Genomic DNA, 23,560 nt, shown 5'->3' with positions numbered 1-23,560 from the left:
ATGCACATCACGATTACAAGCTGTTAACAAGTGTATTTAGAAACCAGATCAAAATTTTATGACACAGATTTGGAGACTGCAGCAATTAAAACAAACAGAAATCTCTCTCCAAATTGGAATCACAAATCATAATTAAAATGGTTAAATATAGCTCTCAAGGAAAAGCAGATGCTACCAAGGTCTGGTATAATAAATCACCAACAGTTATCCTCAATTTTGAGTGTCCAGTGTGAGCTTGCTGCAGAGCCACATCAGAAGTGTTGCTGCCACATAATGCAAAGTACTGAACTAGCAGAAAATCATTCTGTCTGTGGTAAATTGCTGAAGGAGTTCTGAAGGGGCAATTTTTATCCTCACAGACATTATAACTGCTCAGGTATTAAGCAAGTAATAAATATAATATGAGCATAAACACTAAGATTCAGTGTAAATTATTTCCAAGTCTCAAAGCCTCAACATTCATGCTGATCTGTGATTGATCTTAAAAACCTTTTAGATTTTTTTTCCCCAAAAGTCAGGCAGATCAGGTAGGGAAGATAAATTTGCAAAGCGAGTTCTTTAGCAAACTGAGCCATAAAGCTGGGGGAAAAGAGCAAGATCTTAAACAAAAAAGCACAGTTCTTCAAACTGCCCAAAAGCTCTCTTCTATTTTGAAATATGTCAGTGAGTCCAATAAGAAGTATTTCATCTTCAGACCTTCAAGGCCTCACTCAGACCTTCAACTATCAATATTAAATAACTCCCCTGAGGGAATGAAAGAAAAAGCTGAATCATTTAATTTCTCCTATAAAAATATCTTTAGTCACTGAATATATAGTTGTTTCTGTCAATGGATGATACTTATTGCATATACCTCACTATGTACCTTGATGGAAATATTGTTCTATGTAAACTTGGATAATCGAGTTCACATAAATTGCTAAAAAGGGAAATATTTTCTTAGATTTGTTCATTGCTTCTTGGAGAAAGAACTTAAAATTTACTTAGCACGATGGGCTGCCTATGTAATTGCTGCTGCTGTTGAAGGATAATTTAGCTCATCAATATATTAACTTTATCGAGAAAATTCACACAATACCAACCTTTGTCAAATCCCTTCCCTCTCAGTCTGCTCCGTATCTTTCTTTTCTTTGCCTTGCAAACCTTGCAAATGAGAGACTTCAGATTTTGGAAGGGTGTGTACAGTGACTCCTGCAGAGAACACAGTTAAAAATCCATGACCCTTCTGCTCTTCTTTCTTCTGGTGTAGCACAAATTAAACACATACAAAACAACTATAAGACTTAGCCACATTTGTGCACACATGAAGGTGGTAGATCTGGTTCACACTTTTACAGGAAATAAAGTTTGATCATTTAATATTAAATGTGGATACTTGGAGGGATGAGTGTGGGTGCAGAAGAAATGCTTCCCCCTTTCTTAGTGAAGTATTTTTTCCTTCTCTGCTCACATCTGTAAATCTCTTGCTGTCCTATTCTATGACCTTGCACCTGCAGATATACTTAACTAGACTTCCATCAGCAATACCTCACGCAGAGATGGTTAAAGCCTCCAGATAAGGACTGATGAACTCATGGAAAATACACCAGTTAAAATCAGTCTCTTAATCTCATACATTAGAAACAAAACTTAACCCAACAGCAATACATCTGCTGCAACTCCTGACTGATAAAACATACCTAAGTCAAAAAAGAAATAGAGGGCTTGAATATAAGTGTTTACCTTGTGGTGTGATAAAAAATTCTACTGTCAAAAGGACAAACTGAAGCTATTTAAGGATGCAATATTGAGAGATGTGATATATCCTTAACTTTCTCCAATTTCTGTGAGATTTGAAAAAGTGACATATCTTAGAATGTATTTTTTATTTCCTCATTGGTACAGGGCATGTCAGATTTTCTACACAATGAAGAGAATTAGGGAAAAGAGAGATTTTAGAACAATAGCATAATTTGTGATTTTCATAAAATTGAACTCATTTTTACAGGATGACAATTCCTTTTTTTAGGAGCAGGAAGGAGAAAAGAAGATGACAGGATAAGCTAAAAAATCTAATAGGTAGCAAGACCGCAGTAACTAGAGAGGTTTCTGAAATTAGAGGTAGAATCTGACTCCCTGAACCCTGCTGAAAACTTCCTTGATATATTTTTTTGAGTTAACAAACCTCTTTAGAGAGACTTAACTAAAACCCACAGATTTTTAAAAAAATTTGGTTTTACCACACAGACTGAGTCCAGCCTGTGAAGAACACCCTCTACTGAGAAAAACTTTTCATTTTATTCTTGGGAGAATGAATTCAGAATGTATGGAGGTTGGATGAAAAACAAGATCAGAAAAGAACAAAACATATCATTTACGCTGACCCCATGATATAATTTGGTTTTAATTTTAAAAAATTGATCATGAACATACTCATTAGTGAGAAGCACAATAAAAAGGCTAATAAAGTGATAATATCATTGCCTCACTTCTTTATGAGACTATTATATGCAATTTTCTGTGTGGATAAACAAACTAATATGATTACAGTTTTGAAAAACAGAACTAGCATAATATGAGCTTAGCATAATTTTTTAAAAAAACAAGGTGGCTCTATTTTTAATCTTATCAGAAGCTGTCCATTTTTTAAATCTTTAACAGCTGTTAGGCTACCAAGAGCTGAGCTACATAAAAAATTGCCCACAAAAATATCAACTGTATTTAATGCATACATTTTCTTCTTTAAGCAAAGAACCTGTAGGAAGCAAACCCTAAAATGTTCAAAATTTTTGACATACATGTAAATATTTAACCAGGATTGTATTTCCATTGTAATTGTCAGAAACCTATTAACTGTATTTAAGCCTATCATATTCAAAACAACACTGATTCAGAGATTGCCTCAAGTCCCTGAAATAATGCAACTGTCCAGATAACAGAAAATGGACCCTAAGAGCTAGGAGACAAGCATTGAACAACCAAAGGAAATACTTTTTCAGATTATTTTTCTTTTCCCTAACAAAACATCCCATGTAGAATAACTTTTTTTCCGAGTACTAACACCAGATTAGATTTATGGTGCTCAAGGTTAGACTGTTAACAAACAAGTGCTGAAAGATCTTGGCTTCCAGCAGTACATTAAGCTCTGCCAGTAACTAAGTACCATTTTTATTTATTAAAGTTGAACTTATAATAGGAAGAACCAATCACATATACTTGTTGCCTTGCCAGTGTTCCCAGCTAAACTGGCATCTCTTGGCAATTCTCCCCAGAACAGATTCTTGCCTCAAACTGATAAGCTGGAAAGCTATTTTATTAGTCTGGGTACGTATCTCTGCCATATACGTACCATAAAATTGTACCTAAAAAAGAAAAAGGTATTTAAGTGACTCTAAAAGTTCACATAGCTAGAGTATTTTTCCTCACAACAGAACAGTTTATCTGGGGTTTGTTTAAAACAGAGCATCAGGCTTTTAAAAACCCTAACCTAGATATTTCAGTTGACCAAGCACATTTCTAACTCTGGTCTAGGAAAGTAAGATCTTTCTTCATCTCCATTATAACACAGAATAAAACAGAACTCCCAGAGTATCACAAGATTTTAAAATGTTAGCTAAAACCTACTACATAACACATTTAAAAATACCTGTATCAATTAATATAAAAGTTGTACAGATTTAAATATGCATTGTCAAAGTTATCCACGAAACTGAATTCTACCCAAATGGAAAACAAGGATCAATTTCACAAAGATATGGATACTTTTACATTTTCCCATTTATTCTTTAAACCCTCTATTGTTTTGCTAAAGTCCTGCACAAAATTCCTGGATGAACCATTAGCCCAATCCAAAATCTACTGAAATCAACAGACCAATTAATAGGAACCACAGGATTTGGATAGAGGTTACGGTCCTAATCATATGATTGAACACATGTGGAAAGGATTATTCTTCTCCTTCATGCTAAAAACATGTTCATTCCACCCACCCACAAGAGCTGCACTCCTCAGTCCAGACCAGCATGGTATGCTGGACACAAAATCACAAAAGAAAACCAGTTATACAAAAACAACTGGCATTGAATGCATGAGATTAAAATAGATCAAAACTGAAACATTTTTTCTCTGTGATTACTTTAACCTCACATGATACATTCAGTAGCAGGTAAAAGCATTTCAAAGGTAAGATTTTCAAAAGTAATTAAATGATACAGGCTTTTCAGACACATTCATTGAAAAAGACACATCAATTGAAGGTCTTTAGAGCTACCTTCCCAGATGGGTACAGATCTACCCAAGCATCTCTCCACATATTCTGTGCTGGTGGGGCACGAGGCAGGTCTGGTTTGAGGCTTCACCAGCGCATCAGTAGTCTTGCACCGAGTCTAGCTGACCCTACCTCTGAGCCTGGACACAATGCCACTGCAAGGCACAGTGCTCAGCAGGACCCTCCCTGCCCAGACATGTCTGAAATCATACTGGCCTTCTGGTAACACAGCATGCAAATCTTATAAATCCTCAGATTTGTAAGACAGAATGGGACTGAGAACTAAATAAGTACTGAGAGCCACAGGGAGGTACTTGGTGAGGTGCTAAAAGAAATACCCATATTTGACTATTCTAAAAGAATGTACCTTCTTCTGATTTCCAGTTTCTCTTTCAATTTGCCAAAACTTCATTTCAAAATTTAGGTTCCTTAATGCCTTTAAAAATACCAGTCTTAAACTTTTTTTTTTTTTTTTAACTTTTTTTTTTAAAAGGTGTTCTTAATATGTTGCTTAAAATCTTACAGGAGAAAGATCTCACCAATATCTCAGTACTAGAAAACTATTTTCTTTTTTGAAACTGACAACTATTTTCCTTCTATTATTTTCTGAGTAGCGGGAGCAAAAATAAAGGTAAAACTACAGCTTTCCTCATAAGCTTGGTATTTCTACCTTTTTTTAAAAATTATTTTCTGTGGAGAGAATGAAAAAGGAATAAGAAAGAGAAGAAAAATACACAGAAAGGGGAAGAGTGTAAACATAAATATTAAAACAACAAACAAAATGGACAGGTACATTTTTACAAAGACTGCAGAACTAAAAGGAAGTGATTACTTACATTGCCTTCCAAAAGTTCTTCCATAGAGCAACCTCGGTGTGACTGCTGGTATTTTTCTTGAAAAAGTTTTCCATCAAACACTGCCCAAGGCATCAGATCATCCATCCTGAATGGAAAGCCACAGGCACTGTTGGCCATGAGCAAAGTCGTAAGGCCACGGATAAGGACAGCACCCAGATGCACAGCTCTGGAGTCTACCTCTTCAAGCTGTGAACACACAACACACACACAGACACACACACACACAGAGGTAGGTCTCAGAAATCAGGAAATATGAGCCATCTTACCATCATCTTACCATAAAAACATGCAAACAGCAGAGAAAATTATCAACTGTCCTGATGTTGTGGCAATGATGGCCCTCTATTCCACAGCAGAATTTGTCTAAGGGTTCTGTATCTAGTTTTATTCAATAAAGTGAAAGAAGTGAATTTTAACAAATACAGCATCTCATTTGAATTTTTAAAACAAATACATTCAAAATGTAAATGGAAAGGCAAAATAAATGGCTCCACAGTAGTGTTCAAGCATGAGCAGTTCTGCAGAAAAAAAAGTTCTGTTAGTGGAATGCAAAACATGAACTGGGAGTACAAATTGATGTGTACAGTAATCCACTGACCTCCCAGAGTTTGCCTACCCCGGAAATGTTACAGCATTTAGAGATCATTTAAATTGTAGGATCTGACAGAACAAAGTTCAAGTATCCAAGCTTTTATTTTAAACACTCTAGAATTTCCTTTGACTGTAATCTGAAAGTTAAATTATTTCACTTCAACCTGGATGTCTCCAGAAAAAAATACTGGAATCATGTGACAGCATTTAGAAGATGTAAAATGAGAAACTCAACAAGACGATTAAACCTCACAGCCAAAATAAACTCCATGGGTGAATTTAACATCCTGTTGTGGTAGAGGAGAGCAAAATATAAAAATCTTGAATCCAGTATGAGGAAAACTCTGGTTTTAAGTATTTTTCAAACAGTACAAAGCTCCTCAGTGGGCAATACCTTTTCCAAAGCAGTCTGTTAGGATCAGGAGAGATTCATAACAGTGTGATCATCAATACCGTAATTCATGGTAGCTGTTGTGCCCTTACAGTATAAATTACACCAGATAAGCAATAGTATCCAAAACACTGCAGAACAGAAAGGGCAAAAAGTGACTCATTGTCTTAGCCCGAGCTCCTGGAGGGCTGTGAACGGTTTGTCTGAAATGCAATGGAAAGGGCTGGTCATTATTACTGCATCTTACATCTTGAAAGATCTCCAAAAGACTTACAGGTATGAACATACACCATCACTGCCATATGTTTTAAAAAACGACGAGTAGTAGCAAAATCTGTGAAATGTAGTAGTAATGAATCAGAATTCTTCCTTCCTTAAGGTCCACACAACAAAATCAGGAAACCTTTGATAGCGATAAAGAGCTACAAAACTTCTTCCAAAAATGAAAATAACAAATCATTTGGAGAATAGAGCCAGACCCTGGTGAAGGAGTTAGGTTTTTTGCACTATTATGCAATGAGCTAAATTCTGTTGCATAATTTGCCTAGGTGAAGCTGACTTCTGTGATGGGGTTCTCCCTAACCACAGAACAAGGGGCAGCAGGGCTCTGTTAAGCTGCCTTCAAGATACGAGGTGCATCTCCACGGGCTGCTCTGTGAAATGCAAAAGCAAAAGAGGACTCAGATATGAAAATGCAGGCAGGGAGATGCCAGGCAGGGAGGTTCAGAGCCCTCTGGGAAGAACAGCTTCTGTCTCTAGCGATTCCTGGAAAGGCATCAGGCTGGCCACCAGGGCACTGACCCAACATGACAGTCAGTAGCTGAAATCCATCCAGTGCAGACAACTGGAGACATCCACTGACATTCAGACAAATGCAGACAACACAAGCTAATTTCACAGAATTGTACAATGGTTCTGGTTGAAAGGGACCCTAAAGTTCATCTCGCTTCAAGCCTCCTGTCATGGGCAGGGACACCTCCCTCTAGAATTTGAGCAGTCATTTAGAAAATGAAAGGTCCATATTTTTCTGATTGTGACACTTCATATTTGAGTAAGGAGACTCTCTTTTGCCCTCCCTTTAAAACAAATGTATTTTCAGTAGGGGATCAGGCCATTGAGCTTCAGGAAGTTATTGGCTCCAGATGTCAGCTACCATTTTGCCAGCTGAGACAAGTAACTACGTGCACACTCGTAACTGTCTTGCTCTGGCAAGTAGAGCAGGGGTTTGCAAACTGTTCTAACAATGCTAAAGGGTACTTGAAAGAGGAATGTGGTGTAAGTGAACCAGTATTTGTACTACAGTAAACTGCTAGAGTGCACACGGTCACTTACCATGTTGCAGCTGAGATTCTTACATTGCATTTACTAGATTGTTTCTGATCACCACATCAAATCTTAAGACCTGCTAAGGAAGTGTGTCCACATCATTCACAACCCTAGCTGTGCTCTTTTCAGTTAAACTTGAGACACATTGACCAAAAAGATAAAATCATGTTGATGGTGACAGGGTTCACAATTAGAAGACTTCACTGTCTAGGGATATCAGTCCAGAACTTTCCTAAAGCACTATAGTATCGGGGGGTGCAGGGTTTGTGTGTGTGTTTGCATGTGAAGATATCAGGTAAGGCTTAGTGTTTTAATGGAAATCAGTATGAACAAGACCAACGCAAGAACTATCAACAGTGATTTCTTTATTTTAATAGGACAGAAAATACATTCACTAAAGGGTAGTTTCTGTCTTCCGTGTCTGGCAATGAAAACCAAAGAAAATGAAAGCACAGTGAGTCTGTAACAATGAGGCTGTGCACATGGCAAACCACAGAGTTGCCTTGCCATGGGAATGCTCACAACTGCTTGGTGTCTGCAATGTTAAGACATCACGATGAGAAGTGGAAAATTCCAAAAGAAAAGAAGTCTTGTCTCCCAGGGCATTACACCCTAGAGATTACTTCCTTTCGGAAATTGTGTCTGTTCTTTTTACCATTTCTATAAACTCAGGACCCCAGTGAACCACGTGAGACACAGCCCTGAGATCTCGCTGCTGCTACTCCTACCACCAGCTGATGACATTTGTGAGAGAGACACAGGGAATGTGTGAGAACTGCTCCTCCTACACCAGCTGCCTGTGCTGTGCTCCTGCTGCTGAGCCTACCAATGGCAGCTCCACACCATCCCAGCACTTGGGGAAAAGGATAACTTTTTCCTATTTGGCAGTATTAACTGAAGACTGAGAACTCAAAAGTTCACAGTGCTCTAGCATCATTGCAGCACAGGTTACTGATAACAGAGGCCTGATCTCAACTGGGTAAGCTACTTGAAAAGAGCAAGAGAAGTGCTACAGCATCCACAACACTATGTATAAAGTTTTTTTCTAACAATTTCAGACACCTCTTTGCTAGAAGACTTACAGATTTATCTCGTATCACCGAGTTCAGGCTGATCTCTGTGGCTATGTGCATGTGCACTGGCGACAGAAAGAGACTTGGCAGGGTGGAAGGTGTTTGCTCACAGCAGCACTTTGCAAGTCTAGACTGAGAGACTGCATATCCTGCTGATTTTAACTTACAGGAAGAGAAAACACATAGATCTTGTATATGAAATGCAAATTTCCAGTTCAAATTTCATCTAATGAAACAGTAATTTTAAAAATAATCAGGATGTAAAAATACCTTTATGTTTTAAGGAAATGCTATTAGTCTTCTGACTCTTCTTTGTAGATTCGCAAGGGATTTTTTGATAGTGTAAATCTTATACTATGCATTTTGAAAGCTGCACAAACTATTTCCTGGAGCATACAAAATACCCCAAAACTATTGCCCCTCAACTAATTGGAGCTTAAAGACTTCAAATTCTGTCAAAATGACAAATAGGTTCTATGACAGTTGAAATGTGTGGGCAAGTATCTAAACACACCAGATGTCAGCAGATACAGCAAAGCCATCTCAGCATCTGAATTTCTTGAAACCAAGAAGAAAAGATACGATGAAAATTTCACAGTTCTTTACTTGTGCTACTTTACATGTCCTCTGTATCTCAATGTACTAAATACAACACTTCATTTAAAAACTGGTTCCTTTAGTAGGATTTTCAACAACAGTCTGGGCATGCTCTTTTTCAATGTAAAAAGACTTCATTAATAATTGTTACTTAGATTAGAGCTTACTTTTTTCCTGTTCTGTTCCCTTCTTCCTGTGGTGAAGTCAAATACAGAAGATATGGCTATGGCTAACATTTTGATATAGAAATTTTAAAAGAAAAAGCTTTAAAATTACATAAGGCATTTCTCTCACTCCTCCCTTCCCCACCTTCTCCACCCACCTACAAAAGAACATATCTGTTTCTGTGATAAAAGGGAAAACGTAACACTCAAGGACAGGTTAGTATTTGATGATTTCTGGTTGAAATGAATCAACTCAATAACAATAGTTACAAATCAATGTAATTTGTCCCATGCAATAAACTGCTGGAATTCAAGTGGTAGTGATCAAAATCTGTGTACTTGTCTAGTTTAACCAGTTCCTTTTAGATCCATTTGAACTCAGTCGGTACATTATCAGTATTACTGCTTCTTACATTAACTCCCCCGGCAGCCACCTGTATCTTAAATTATCAAATATTTAACCATAGGCAATTTGTGCTTGAGCAATAAAGGCAGCAGGTAGATCCTATCTCAGGAACTTGTCATTAAAACAGTAAGGCTTAGCTTTGCCAGAGAGCACTAAGGCACAGTGTGCTCTAAATATAGAGAGATCAAGGCTCAGCTGATGACAAGCGTTTGCAATGGAAAGCATCACTAAACAACCTCAACCCGAAGACAGAGACCAGACTGTCCTGCCTTCAGCCATTAGTATAAATTCCCAGTGGGAGCTGGCAAAGCATGCTAAAGCCCCTGCACACTGGAGCTCTATTCTCTGTTGTTGAGGAAAAGACAATTCAAACTGGTGCAATGTTGGTACATTACAGGAATGTCACTCTGCAGAGGTGGGCTGGTGAAACAGTGCATTTACTAGGCATCAGTCAGCTCTAAGCAATGAACTGCTGGGTCCTGTCAAACTGAGGGGGGAGAGGAGCACCAGTATTTTGAAAACAGACTAAGGTTTATTCTGATAAAAGATTATGGCTTAAATTAAGCTCTTCCTGCTTAAACAAGGTGCGTGCAAAGGAAAACAGGGTTTGAAAAGAGATCCTATGAGGGCATTGGCTGCAACAGAAACTAGAAAAACCAGTTTTTAAACACTTCTAAGACTTTGAAGTAAATATTTAGCTGTAAACAACCCAATTGTTTAGTATTTATATGTTCAGGAAAGTTTATTTACTGGGTTTTATCAGGACTTTGATGTAAAATGATACCTCTCTGTGGAACAACACTCATATTTACATTAAGCCAAAACCACTACTGAAGTAAACTTAAAAAAAAAAAAAAAAATTTAAAAATTGCTTTTACCACTAAGCTCTCTACAAATAATAACACAAAAGTACTACTGCTAACCAATTTGCAACTAGAAAAAAATTTCCTTCTGTTCCAAAAAGATTACATCTCATATCTTGTTTAATTTTCAGAAACAGTTGCCTTTTTAAGAACTCTTAATCGTACCCACAACAAACCCCAGCATAAATGACTCTTCTGTGATAATAAATTACACAATTAAAAATTTAGTCCTCTCAGCTTATTTATTCAGTTCTGCAATGGACAGCACATTAACACCTGCAGAAAGACTGAAATAACATTACTTCTCTTATTTTAGCCACAACTGCTCAACTCTGATCTACAGTGCTAGTGGCAGTCCACAATACCTCTGACATCTCCAGAATGCTGACATTAACTCTGGATTATAGTCACCAGGCTAACCATCTGATTGTAGCCCAGCCAGCAGCCATGTCCCTTCTACAAAAGTGAATAGATTCATCTGGATTTTAATTTTTCATGTCTTAAATATCTACTCATGTTTTTGGTGACATACTTATCCTCGAACCTCCTCACCTTTCCATCACATAATTAATACTGAATTTAGTTGGTAGGAAAATACATTTTATTTTTTTGGGACTCTGAAAATTCTTGTAGCCTGTAGCGATGTCTCCCTTTCACATGGATTCCCTGATAAAAGTGAAGCCACAATAAAGTTTTATCCTGTTGGGCAACTTAGAGCACCTTCTCCAATCTTCCCGGCTGTCTATTTAAACAACCAGCACTAAGTATTGCTCTCCCAGACTCCTACATCTCTGTCAAATGCAGCTGAATTTGGCCAACACATTCAAACGTTATTAGGGGACACAGAGAAAAAATTTAGAAAGCACACAAAAGGTCACTTCTCTCCCAGTAACTTTCCATGGTAAGCCTTCAAACACCAAACTTTTTCCAATCTTACTTTCTGACACTCACTATATATTTCTGTATTCTACTCTACACTGTCTAGCTCCATTACCAGAATCTTCAAAATGAGGGTCTTCATTTGCTGCTGCCTCATCCTGACCATAGTCCTGAACTGAAGTCCTTATCCACACCTTAATCCAGTGCTATACCTTTGTTTAATCATGGGACTGGTCCACAGAACACAGTTTTAGGTGTAAAAATTCTACCATCAACAGAACTACTCAGCAGAGTGTGCCTGGCTGCCTTTGCTAATGCAGTCTGTCCTTCCACAGCCTCAGACTCTGTTGGCAAATGGCAGATAGTTAGGCCTGCAACTGCTCAGTTCACTGCTACAACTGTCCCAGGCTAAATTAACCAAGCTTAAAAATTAGTGTTCTTTATTTTCCTCCCTAGATTCAGAGAGGAAGTTCAAGATTTATTCAACTGTCCTAATGTAGGACCACCCCCTCTCTTAAGCTGTTTGAGCTTGTATTTCTTAAGGGTCTGATTTATTTCCCACTGAAACAAACAGAAAGATCAGCGAATTTCAGCAGAATTAGATCAGGCAAAATTTAGCATATCTGAAGCACTGCAGCTTCCAGAAACATTATCACAACTGTTATTCATGTAATAAGCTCTTCAAATAAAACTGTCATTGAACCAAGATACCTTGTGTAGAGAATTCCAGTAGAGCAAATATTGTTTGCCAGTGCAATATAGGTTTTGCTGGCTTTTTTTTTTTTTTTTTTTTCCTTTTCTTTTCCTCCTTGGGTTTCTTTGTATTGCAAAGCAGCTGCACAATAAGATTGTTGATACTGCGGTTCCCCCTTTGAAGTGATATGGTCCACAGTAAACAGTTCTGGCTAAGGAATTTTCTAGGTGTTAAGTCCACAGGTTGAGGAGGAAAAAAGTACTTGTCTGCTTCTATTTCATGACAATCCCAAGCTCCAAGACAAATCCAATGAGTCATGCAGCAGCATCTCAGATGAGCTGTGAAGGGAACTGACAAACTCTAACCTGTGATCAGGTATGTTGAAGATATCAGGATTTCATTTCTAACTAAGCTACAATAGAGTGTCTACTTCCAGAACGCCTATTCCTTTTAAAATGGAAAATTGTCATACACAACTTGAAAGTTGTGTACGCCTTTTGGCATGCAATGCCAACCCCGTGCTATGGTTCAGATGCATACATACAGAGAAATTAGAGAATCCTTGTTTGGTGCACACAGCTGTTGTCCATAAAGTTGGTCTTCTGAGCTATTCAAGAACTGACTATAAATTTAGATTTTAAAGAAAACAAAATTATTTACAGGTAGCAGTCTACATTTTCTAGTATTAGCACTATGTTGGAACAAATTAAAAATAAATGGGGAAGGAGTTTATGTGAGAGTAATTTGGCCAAAGACTTATCGAATACAGAGAAGAATGCTGTTTTAAAGAAAATGCATGCTTTGTAATAAGCCAAACTTTGGCATTGCAGCCCTTCAGCCAGCATTTAGGCACTTTGCTGATAACATTTCAGCCTCAGGAACTGATCCACAGATCCACAGCCATTTTAAAACAAAGGGTACCTTTTTTTTTTTTTAAATGCAGAAGGTGCTGTGCCAAAACAAACTTCCTGCAGAACACTACTACGCTTTCAGCCTCCTGTAATTGAAAAATACTACGTACCATTGCTCCTAGCCTGAACTATTCCTCTATTGTACTGAAGCCTCAGGGTACAAATACAACATACAACTGTATGATTTTGCTAGAAAGTTAAAAGCACTGAGCAAGTTGAGGGATAGACTTTTAAAAGTGTATTGGCAGAGCTCAGCTTTTATTACATTCAAAAGTAAAGCTCTCATTGAGGATCTTATATAACTTAAGTCCTAGCATGGTAACATTTTCTGCCAAGATGTGTTTGTGTATTCTATACAGGGAGAGTATATAGAAAGTTATTGTTAAATAGGAAAAGATACTTAGGAACACATTATCTGTCCTTGCTAAAACCAATACCAGCATAGTTTTGTACTTGGCAAGGAACTGAATGTCTCTTCTTTTAAATCTGTCAGGGTAATATATAGCAGCCTAGATGAATGTAGTACAGCTTTTTAGTTAACGTGCATAGCGCTGGTGTGACACTAGACATGCTGATAAGATTACTAAACAATTAACTAAATTTCTTCATAAATCACTAATTTTCTTTGGAGGTAATACACAACTACCTTTACACACTTCTTGTTTATTGTCCTTGTATGTTCTTTTCTCATGTGTAACACTGGAATGAGAATGTCTTAACAAATGATGATGTCTTGAGATGCTAAAAAAACAATGCTGGTAAGCGATATTATAATGTACTTTTATCACTTTTCTCTTAACACAGCTCCATTTCTTTATAAAAAAATCCTTTAACCACATCTCAGCTGTTTCTCAGTTAACATCAAGTGAAATAACCCGAAAACAAAGATGAAGGGGGGGAGAATATTTGTATAACATCAACATTAATGTTAATATATTAAAAATTCACATTTACACAGCACTTTTGGCTAATAAACTTACATTAGTGAGACTGCTGCTTATGACTGTTACAATCAACAACTAAAATACAAGAAAGAACTGAACGATTTGACTAAACTCATAGAGGAAGCAACAGATAGGAACTAGGCACTGCCTTGACTTTTAACTCCTGGACAATGGCCGTGTCAATCAAGAATATACTTGAAAAGAAAGGCAACAAATCAGTTCTTAGTTAGCCTTGCTGTTTCTGATATCTTACAGATGAACATTTCTACTATAGTGATCTGAAAACCTCCAGTACGTCCACCAAAGCACCGTAACCACACGCCTAAAAATGCATCCACCTCTACCAAAATGGCCCATTTCAGAAAACACCGGCCTTCTCTGAAGCTGCACACAGCCATCTGCTTCTGCAGGGAAAGCCTGGACAGATGTGCAGCTCGCATTCCCGCTCAGGCGTGACAGAGGCGCGCGGGCAGGTGCAGCCGGCCCCGAGCAGATGACGGGCAGGTGCGCGCGTGCCACCGCTTCCCGATAGCTCCGTTCCCTCTCTGCTCCAGCCCCTGGATGTCACCTGCCCCGGGGGACACAGGTCAGCCCTCAAAGGCAGTGGGGAGCAATCCCGCCAACGCCACGCAAACACCACCTCCGAGCCTCGTGGGCTGCTCGCTCCTTCCAGCGTACAATATGCAAGGAAGCGAGAACTCTTGAACTCGGGAGTAAACGTACACTTTGACCAGCACGCACTTGGCACGAAAATGTCAGTTGATACCAGAAATATTTATTTTCCCCTCTCTATAATAAGTTATCTCTGGCTTTTTCAAAGCTGTCAGTTTGCTTGATATTTTGGGAGAGCTTTATTACCCTCACTGCTAATAACCATGTTTCACTTCCTGCAATATTATTTGGCGTGGATTAAAAATTAACAGCAATTTTTTTATCTGATTCCAGAGTGTCTTTTACCTTAAGCATCCTGAAATATTCTTTAAGCTATATGCAGTCTAAAATCAATTTATAACTGAAACATTGCTGCTACTTCCATGTTGTTGAAATCTTGCTAATTATTAGCTACAGGACGGTAAAGGGGAAAACTCACGGAAACACGCAGCAAACTTAGTTATGCCGAAAAATGCAAGACAATCTTCCACAGAGGAATAAAAATCCTCTTTTTAAGACCCTTGCTCAAAACTTAGTGCATGATTTTCTCCCTGGGTGAACAGAATCCATCTAAAAAATTAGTATTTTTCACAAAGTAGAAGAGATGACCTACAACTCAGCTCTCTACAGCTACCTGAAAGGATGCTGTAGTGAGGTGGGGGTTGGTCTCTTCTGCCATGCTTCAAGTGAAAGGATGAGAGAAAAATGGCCTTTAGCTGCACCAGGAGACATAAAGAATAGATAACATAAAATTTTTTTCACTGCAAGAGTGGTTAGGCACTGAAGTAAGCTGCCCAGGGAGGCGGTGAAGTCGCCATCTCTGGAAGTGTTCAAGAAGCATCTGAAGGCAGCACTTGAGGATGTTGTTTAGGAGTGAATATGGTGGTGCTAGGCTGATGGGTGGACTAGGTGATCTTGGAGGTCTATTCCAACCATGACAATTCTGTGATCTAGTTATGCTGTGGTTTATATTTGTGCCAATTTTATATAATAGAATTTTACGCAGCTATGTGAATTCTGGTACTGGGGCTCACATCAACTGCAAAAAATATTCACAGAAATAGACTCTAATGATACTAATAAATATACCAAATTTTGTCAAGAAGAAAATGGGGAGAGATGGGCAGAACACCAATCTTTTCTGCAAATTGAATAGGTTAGTTAAGCCTAAGATTTCTTTTAATATGCTTATAAATCAAGAGCAGCAAAAAAGGCAGAGCTAATTGTCAGCGGACTAAGAAAACTTTCTTCAGAACTTCAAAAGATGCTTATGAAAATAGCCACATATTTAGAGATGGGTCTTGGAAAAGTGCTCTAAGCAGTGAGTAACTACAGCTCCTGAGACTTAATTGTATTTGCACTAATGCTTGACCCATGTAAGTGCAGTGGAACCGTTCTATTTGGACTGGTTCATCTAAGACTATCCTGACTATATGAGAATAGTATTTCTAATTTTGAACAGGGACGGAACCAATCCCAACTCGAAATCACATCCCATACTGCGCACTTTAGTTCCAGATTAGCCCAGAACACTGAAGAAACCCAAAGACCACAGATGAGAAAACGGGCTGGGAAGAAATGCCAAGATCAGCAAATCACCTCAATCCCTCCTGTTATCCACCACCTGCCAGTTACAATCTTGCCTATAATTTTTAAAACACTTTTGACAGATGCAAATTTTGAGGGAATATAAATCCTGATGCAGTAAATCATCTGGGAATGCACTCAAATTCCATTTTCGTTAATACTAATGTACATCACAGAAGCAGGTCCTTTGTATATAAAGAGGGTTTATCGCTAAGATCTTTACAATATTCTTACTTGCATTTTATGTTTTACTCAACCCAATTAGACTTCAAAAAATATTAGTTAGGAAGCAGTAACAAGACACAACAAACATACACTGCCTGAGGGAAAAAAGGATTTTTTTCAACAATCATATTTTGAAAAATACAGATAGCTCACAAAGGCTGTTTGGGCGTCTCTTTGAAAAATATCACACATAATGGTGTTGAAAAACATAGCTTGGCTTGCCAACACATCAGGAGATTGAAATTATCAAGTGTTCAGATTCTGGGTATTATTTATGCTTTTCTGTCTGCATGGCATAGAAGAAAAAACACAGAATAGATGTAGCAACATCCTTCTTTAAATCTGAGGGATCCCAACCAAGACATCTACACTATTACTTATGACTCTAAAATATGCTGCTGTTTTAAATGGATGTGGCCAAGTATACCTCAGGAAAATATTCAGAGAGAAATAGCTTGTGTAATATTGGTATAATACCAAGGTAAACCAAGGTATAAAACCGAGGTGATTTTGCTTCCAAAATGAAAAATGAAAGAAGAGTCAAAAGTTCTGTGCACCTAAAATTCTTGCTAAAGTTATTTCCAGCTTTTAAGCTAATTAGTTTGCTGAGTATTTATTATTATTATTACTATTCCAAAAGCAAATTAAATACCTAATACATATTGTGTGAAAGATAATTTGCAAAAAAATTGCAAAGACTCTCTGAATCTTATAATTTCATCTAAAATGATTGTGCTCATTTCACATCAGTAACAATTTTAAATAACAAAAAGCTCTTAAAAAATTGAAGGAATATATTTCAGCGCTTGACTGTTTTGTACCTCATACACAGCCAAACTGCTCCTTTTACAGGTGGTACAAAAGATGTTAATACTCTTAAGCAGATATTCTACTGCATAATGGGACATTTTAAAGCAAAGCTATAAAGGGTTTGCAAATGCCCTAAATTCCAGCAGTGATGTGTATGCTCACCCATGCACCTGCTATTAACTTTGATTTCCTATTTTCTGACATACATTTCACTTTTAAAATAATTTATCAGGACCCAACATTCATCTACCAATTTCCTTTGTTTGTATTTCCTTTTTAACCAATTTTTTCCATCTCATCTTTGACCACAACTTTCAGAAAAGATGTGATTCACAGCTTTACACTTCCAATATGAATTTTTCATATAGTCACGTATTTAGAGAAATCTTAGAAAAAATGTGATTGTGTTTTTAAGTCATTATGGTTTTTCCTGTTTGGACAGTATCTTACATGCATTACTGGTGAAAGTCGACCCGTAATTGTACTTGTAAACAATCAGGGCCAGCACAATATAAGAAACAAGTCTGGAAGCACAACTGCTGGTGCCTCTTTTTCTCTGCAGTGGCCTCAAAGTTAGACTTATGGCTCTCCGGGCTTTTTGCCAACACCACACACCAGATTAAAATAGAAAGAAGGGAAATAGACAACCTGGGGTCCAAAATTTAATTCTGACCTTATGTATAAGCTCTATGGGAGGCTTAGGCAAAGTAGAATGCTAATCTACCATATAAGGGGGCAGAACAAGAAAACTAGAAAAAAAATCTAACCAGAAAAATATCTTTTCTATCATGTGCACATTTTGGTATTTTGAAACCATCGGTCTTGAAAAATAATCAAATCTTCGTGTATAAACATTATGTTATTCTCAGAAAGTAATATTTAATGTACAGTGTAGTTACATGTTCACAGCCCACTTTCTTTCAGCATGAGATAAACTATATTTTTTATGGCTTTAACCCACTTTATTCAAACCATAGACTTTTCTGTTCCATAGACTTGTGGGTTTATGGATCTCATTAACTATGAAATATGGACAGCATATTAGAAAGTAGATTTGAAAGTGAAGGCTGAAATGCTCTCTTCATTCCATCAGAATGGGCTCTATTTATATTTTCTCTCATATTTCATAGTGGAAGTTAAGTATTCAGCTAAAACATATTTGTTAATGGACCTCTTCACAGAAAGAGAGAAACTTCCTTTTAAATCAAATTAGTGTTCTTCATAGAATTGTTTACAAGAAATAAACATTTTTTTTTCTACATTTAAATAATACTATAATGTTAAATCCAAAATGGCAAATGTGAAAATATCTTTATAAAATATTGCAGATGCTGACTAATTTTACCATAACTTCTTTGGAAGCTCTGTGATTAAGCTGCTTCTAGGGATCGTTTTTAACTTTTCAATGGAAAATAAAAAGTACGATAAACAGATTAAACTCTATTCCTGATTTCTTAATACAAACTCCATTTATTAATCAACTATATGGTAGTGTAATTTATTGCACTTGGATCCTTTGATTTTAAACACAAATATCTAGAAAATTAAGCTGTTCATTATCCATTGATACCTTATTCACTATTAAAATAATAACTCTATCAAAGATAACTCAATTTTGTAAAATTACAAAATAAACACAGTAATGAGTAAAAACAGTTTGAGCTATTCTGAGATGGGATTTTGAAAATTAGATGCTTGAATGGTAATTCTCAGAAAGCTTGCTTTATTGACCATTATTCTTAGAATATTTGTATAAGATATTCTGTTTATTTAGTCTCCTGCCCTTTCAAGAGAGAATTCCCAGGACATTATTAAATTCTCTGTTCTTGATAGAGCTTGACAAGACACAGATACATGTAGAACTGAGAAACAGCAATTTTTTTCCACAGGGAAATTCAGGTCATCAAAACACAGGAAAAGAGGTTAATTTGAAGGCAATGAGGGAAAGTTTTGAAACTCTTATTTATGTATTTACAACCTCAGAAGAGAAAGAGACCAAGATCTTTTCTCACTATTCCCTTCAGAAGGATTTATTCTGGCTCAAACCACTACCAAAGGCACTATTGTGAATTTTGTTAGAATAAGACAAGGAACAGATCTCTAAAGTGGCCTGGTACAAAAAATTTCAGCTATGTTACAATAATCTTGCGTTGGTTTCTAGCACAGCAGACAGAAGGCATCGTAGGACAGTGCATGAAGTGCTTATATAAGCAGCAGAGTGACATAACTTTGGAAAGGACTTGCCAATGGCATGCAGAAGTCAATTCCAACAACATTCTGTCTACTTCATAAAGTGCTACATGACAGTGTAAGACCAGCTTCACACTTCATGCACAGCTGATCTGCCATAAGCTTTGTGGGCAAGCAACATCAGCACAATGCTGGTAAGTAGCATACATTGATTAATGTCATGTGTTTGAATGCAGATTGATATTTTCAAAGAGCCACAACACAAATGAATCACACAAAGACCTCTAATTCAAGCAGAATAAACTCTGAAACACTTTAGAAACTTAAGTAATAATCCCTGTAAGTGCATCCATAAACAAGTTGTTTCAACACTCCCTGCTTGGGCTTGATTTCCTTTACGCTGTTGCTGAGCGACTGCCATGCAGACTTGACGAAGTACTGATCCTCCAATGCTGAGTGCAACACTATGTGCAGTAATGTATCTGACAGAAATAAATCCTACATTTCTGCTGTATCCCATACTGCCTTCACTTCATTGCTCCCTTTTGTTACACAGTCAGCTACAAATCAAATTTGTGATGAGTATGAAGAAACCCGGCTCCTTATAGGAACCTGGACTTCATCTGTTATAAGGAATCAAATAATGGAACTAGAATGGAACTGGTTTTGTTATTTTGGTACTTGTGCACTAGAAACAAATGGATAGTAACAGGAGCGGTACCTTGAGATCAACAAAAAGCACTTTCAAAATTCTCATTCTCTCATTCCTGTTCAAAGAAACAGGGAATTTCTTGAAAATACAAGCAAGATTTACAGAATGAAGATAAGTTAAGGTTCTACCCATTTCTAACCCTTTTCCACTTACTTTTATGTAAACCTACAACTCAAATAGCAATTGACATGTGGAGTCTGCTATACACTGCTAATACTTTAATTACAATTTCAGGCTATGAAATTGAAAATACTCTTGTATAATTCCACATGCAGGAAGAACTATTTAAATGGTTCTTCTGCAATAACCATCTAGGAACCTTCAATCCACATGTGGAAAGGCAGAAGATAAAAAGGAAAGAAGAGATTTGCATGGAGTACAAATAAAATATTTAAAAGAACTTCCAAATAGTTACAGAACAGTGTAATCCAAATGGTTTTCACCACAGTGAGTCACATTAGGTAACTTTTTTCTGGTTAGGTTTATACTGTTTATATTCTTCCTCAAGTAATAATACCAAAGTTTAATTTAATCTAGAGATTTTCATACAACCTATGTACAAAAAAAATCCTCCTCAGTAAAAAAAATGAAACAACGTAGTAAGGCAGGATTCACCATTACCAGTTTTTCACCAGACAAAGTTTGGAAGCTAAGGAAGGAAAAAACTGAGAATAACTTACTCACTCTAGGACTGCAACCACTACAAAATGTGCCCTCCATTTTAATTTTTTCTGTGATTAGCAAATATAAATATTCACACAAAATATAGCACATGAAAAGCCTATATATTTACCTTGACCCTTAGCTCCTTATCTGTAAAAAACCTAATGTAGAATGATTTAGCCCCAAAACATTTATCGCAATGTTACCATGAGTATTTCACTCAATTATTCCAGTCCATACCTGCAGGCCTGTCAGTTGAGCTGCTGACTTCCCTTTGAGGCAGAGAAGGAGTGCCAGAAATGCATTTAAGTCCTCCAGAGAGAGGCTACTGACCTAAAATGGATGAAAAAATGACACATTATCTGAAGGCTCTGAAGAGGAGCTTTCTGAACATGGAATCCTCTTGCTGAAGCACATCAAACTTCAAACAGTGACCTCATGAATGATGACCACCATGAATGCATCATCTAGGGAAACACACAGGGTACAAAACACTTTCTTTCACAGCTTGAATAAAGTGCACACCCAACATCTGTGTCTAGTGTATACACATGGATTTCCACACACCAAACAAAAACCCCATCCTTCATTTATTCCCTTCTCCACTTCCCTTGGAGTTTCCTCCCTTTCTGTAACATCAAGCATAGTAAAAAAAAAAAAAAAAAATCAAGACATAAGATAAACCCACCTCAATGAGCGACAGATATGATGACCATTAGGAATTTTTAAAAATGCTTATACATTTATCAGTTAGAAATTTCAAAAATACCCTAAAATATTTCAATTACCTATTTTAACCCAAATTTCAGGATTTATCAATACATTTTTGATTTCTTTCAGATTTTAAGGCTACATAGGGAGACAGGGAAAACTCTAAACTAAAACCTAAAATGTTTAAGCGGGGACACGGAAATAAGAATTCTAAACTGATGTAACAGTTCAGTTCCATCAGTAAAAGGGGAATGGGCACTTTTCTGCTGTGAAAAAGTGTTTTAAGATTTTGCAGAGGCACGTGATCAGCTCAGAAGAAAGACAGCACCCTGAGAGCAGCTGGCATGATTCCATGACAGTACCAGTCGAGCTCTAATTCTCTCCTTCCTCTTATAAAACCCTGTGTATTATACAAGTGCACCTAGACCACATATCTGTTACAGCAGTTGAGGATATACAGAGAGCTCCAAAGTGAGATTCATAAAGCATTACAATTCCTTATCAATTGGAACTTGAGGGAAGGTTTCTCTTGCAAAGTGTGGAAATGTTCATTGTGGGCGTACAGAACACTTAAGAGACTGCCTAAAACTCTGCATTGCCTTTCTTTTACAGGATAAAAATCATTCAACTGCTATTCAACTTTTTTTTTTTTTTCTTTTTTTAAGTCAGGCCCCACTGCTTGTTCCACTGTAAAATACTTTCCCCTCTATGATGCCGTTAAATCTTGCATAAAGCACAAGAATGTGAGGGATATCAGAAACATTTTAAGCTTTCAAAATGCTCCTTGGTATTCATTAACTCCACCTGTCTGCTAAGATCTGATAATGGCCCTACTTTACCCTGTAATTCAAGTCAAGTGTCACCTTTGTGTAGATGACAACAAGAGAGGTTTACTAAACCTGCACATTTTATACAATGAGGTAACAGAAAAAGTGACTTTTATGTACAAAACAATTCTTAATACTTGCACAATTTTGTCCTAAGAAAAGGAAATCAAAGATTGCTCGCAAGTACAACAGCAAGAAAATGCCCTTAACAGAGCAGATCAGTCAAAAAATACTCATGAACGTAGAAACACTTTTTTAGAGAAATACTTTATTCAGTAATCAAACTTGGTGAGTTATCACAATTCCACTGTCAGAATTAATCAAAATCTGTTAGAGATTGAAAGAGAAAACTCCCCTTTGTCTGGAGGCTTCACTGTTTGATTTGAACTCATTCACTCCTTTGCCAACTTTAAAGACAGACCCAATATTTAGTAATTTTTTCACTATTTTTGTTCTTTATTTAGAGAATATTTGAAAGGTACCCTTGAAAAAAAACATTTTTCATATCAACACTTTTTTTTACATAGTTAAAGTTTGTTCATTGGATTTTTTTCTTACTTTAAAAAAACGTATCTGAAGTTTTCATTGAATACTTGCACATACATTCTGAGGAAGCCAGATGGGTTGGTCAGTATGCTGGTTCCCGCAAAACCCTCACTTTTAGCTTAGATAAAATTATAAGTAATTAAATTTTTAAGAAGTTTATTTTCCCTTATATGAGCTGAAGGAAGACTTCAGGCCTGTTTCAAGGTAAACTACAATTTTCTCAACTGAAATAATTTCTGAGGAAACAATTCACCTTCCTTCTCTAATAAAAATTTAAGACTAAAGTGTAAAGACTAGAGTCAGAACATAGCTAGACAAGCCTTGTTTTCTCAGCTATAAAACAAATGGAAGCAATATGGCCAGCTCAAAGCATGGCTACTGACACTCTTGCCCTCATGTTTTCCTCTCAAACATCCCAAGAGAACAAACAGACAATATCGGAGAAATAACAGAAGTTTAAAATAATTCAGCAATGAAAAACATTTTACTCCAAATTGATTCCCCACTCTGGTTCCCAGGGTAGATTGTGCCAGGTAACCAAGGGCAGAAGAGAATCAGGAAAATGGGGCAGTTCTTGAGAAACTGGCACTGCCATGAAAAACCTTCCATCAAACTGAGCCCTTTGCATGATCTCTCTGCTATTACTCCTGTTGAAAGCAAGAGCTGTAAATCTGATTTAACCTCCGTTTATAACAG

At 37.0% G+C, this 23,560-nt stretch overlaps 1 protein-coding gene across 3 annotated transcripts in view; it reads right to left on the bottom strand.

Moving 5' to 3' along the window:
* Positions 1-1,017: 1,017 nt before the first annotated feature.
* FAM120B (family with sequence similarity 120 member B) overlaps positions 1,018-23,560 on the bottom strand; it is a 42,612-nt gene continuing 20,069 nt past the window's right edge. For all 3 annotated transcript variants that reach the window (XM_040060705.2, XM_040060708.1, XM_040060704.2), the window contains exons 6-8: positions 21,021-21,113; positions 5,083-5,289; positions 1,018-1,191 (exon numbers count right to left, since the gene is read on the bottom strand). In XM_040060705.2, the coding sequence (XP_039916639.1) occupies positions 1,033-1,191; positions 5,083-5,289; positions 21,021-21,113 (459 nt within the window). In that variant the 3' untranslated portion in view covers positions 1,018-1,032. The remainder of the gene's footprint in view (positions 1,192-5,082; positions 5,290-21,020; positions 21,114-23,560) is intronic.

Source organism: Hirundo rustica, chromosome 3, assembly GCF_015227805.2.
Source record: "Hirundo rustica isolate bHirRus1 chromosome 3, bHirRus1.pri.v3, whole genome shotgun sequence".
NCBI classification, from domain to species: Eukaryota; Metazoa; Chordata; class Aves; order Passeriformes; family Hirundinidae; genus Hirundo; species Hirundo rustica.
The sequence above is the reverse complement of the archived record's forward strand: the minus strand, read 5'-3'. Positions and strand labels throughout refer to the sequence as shown.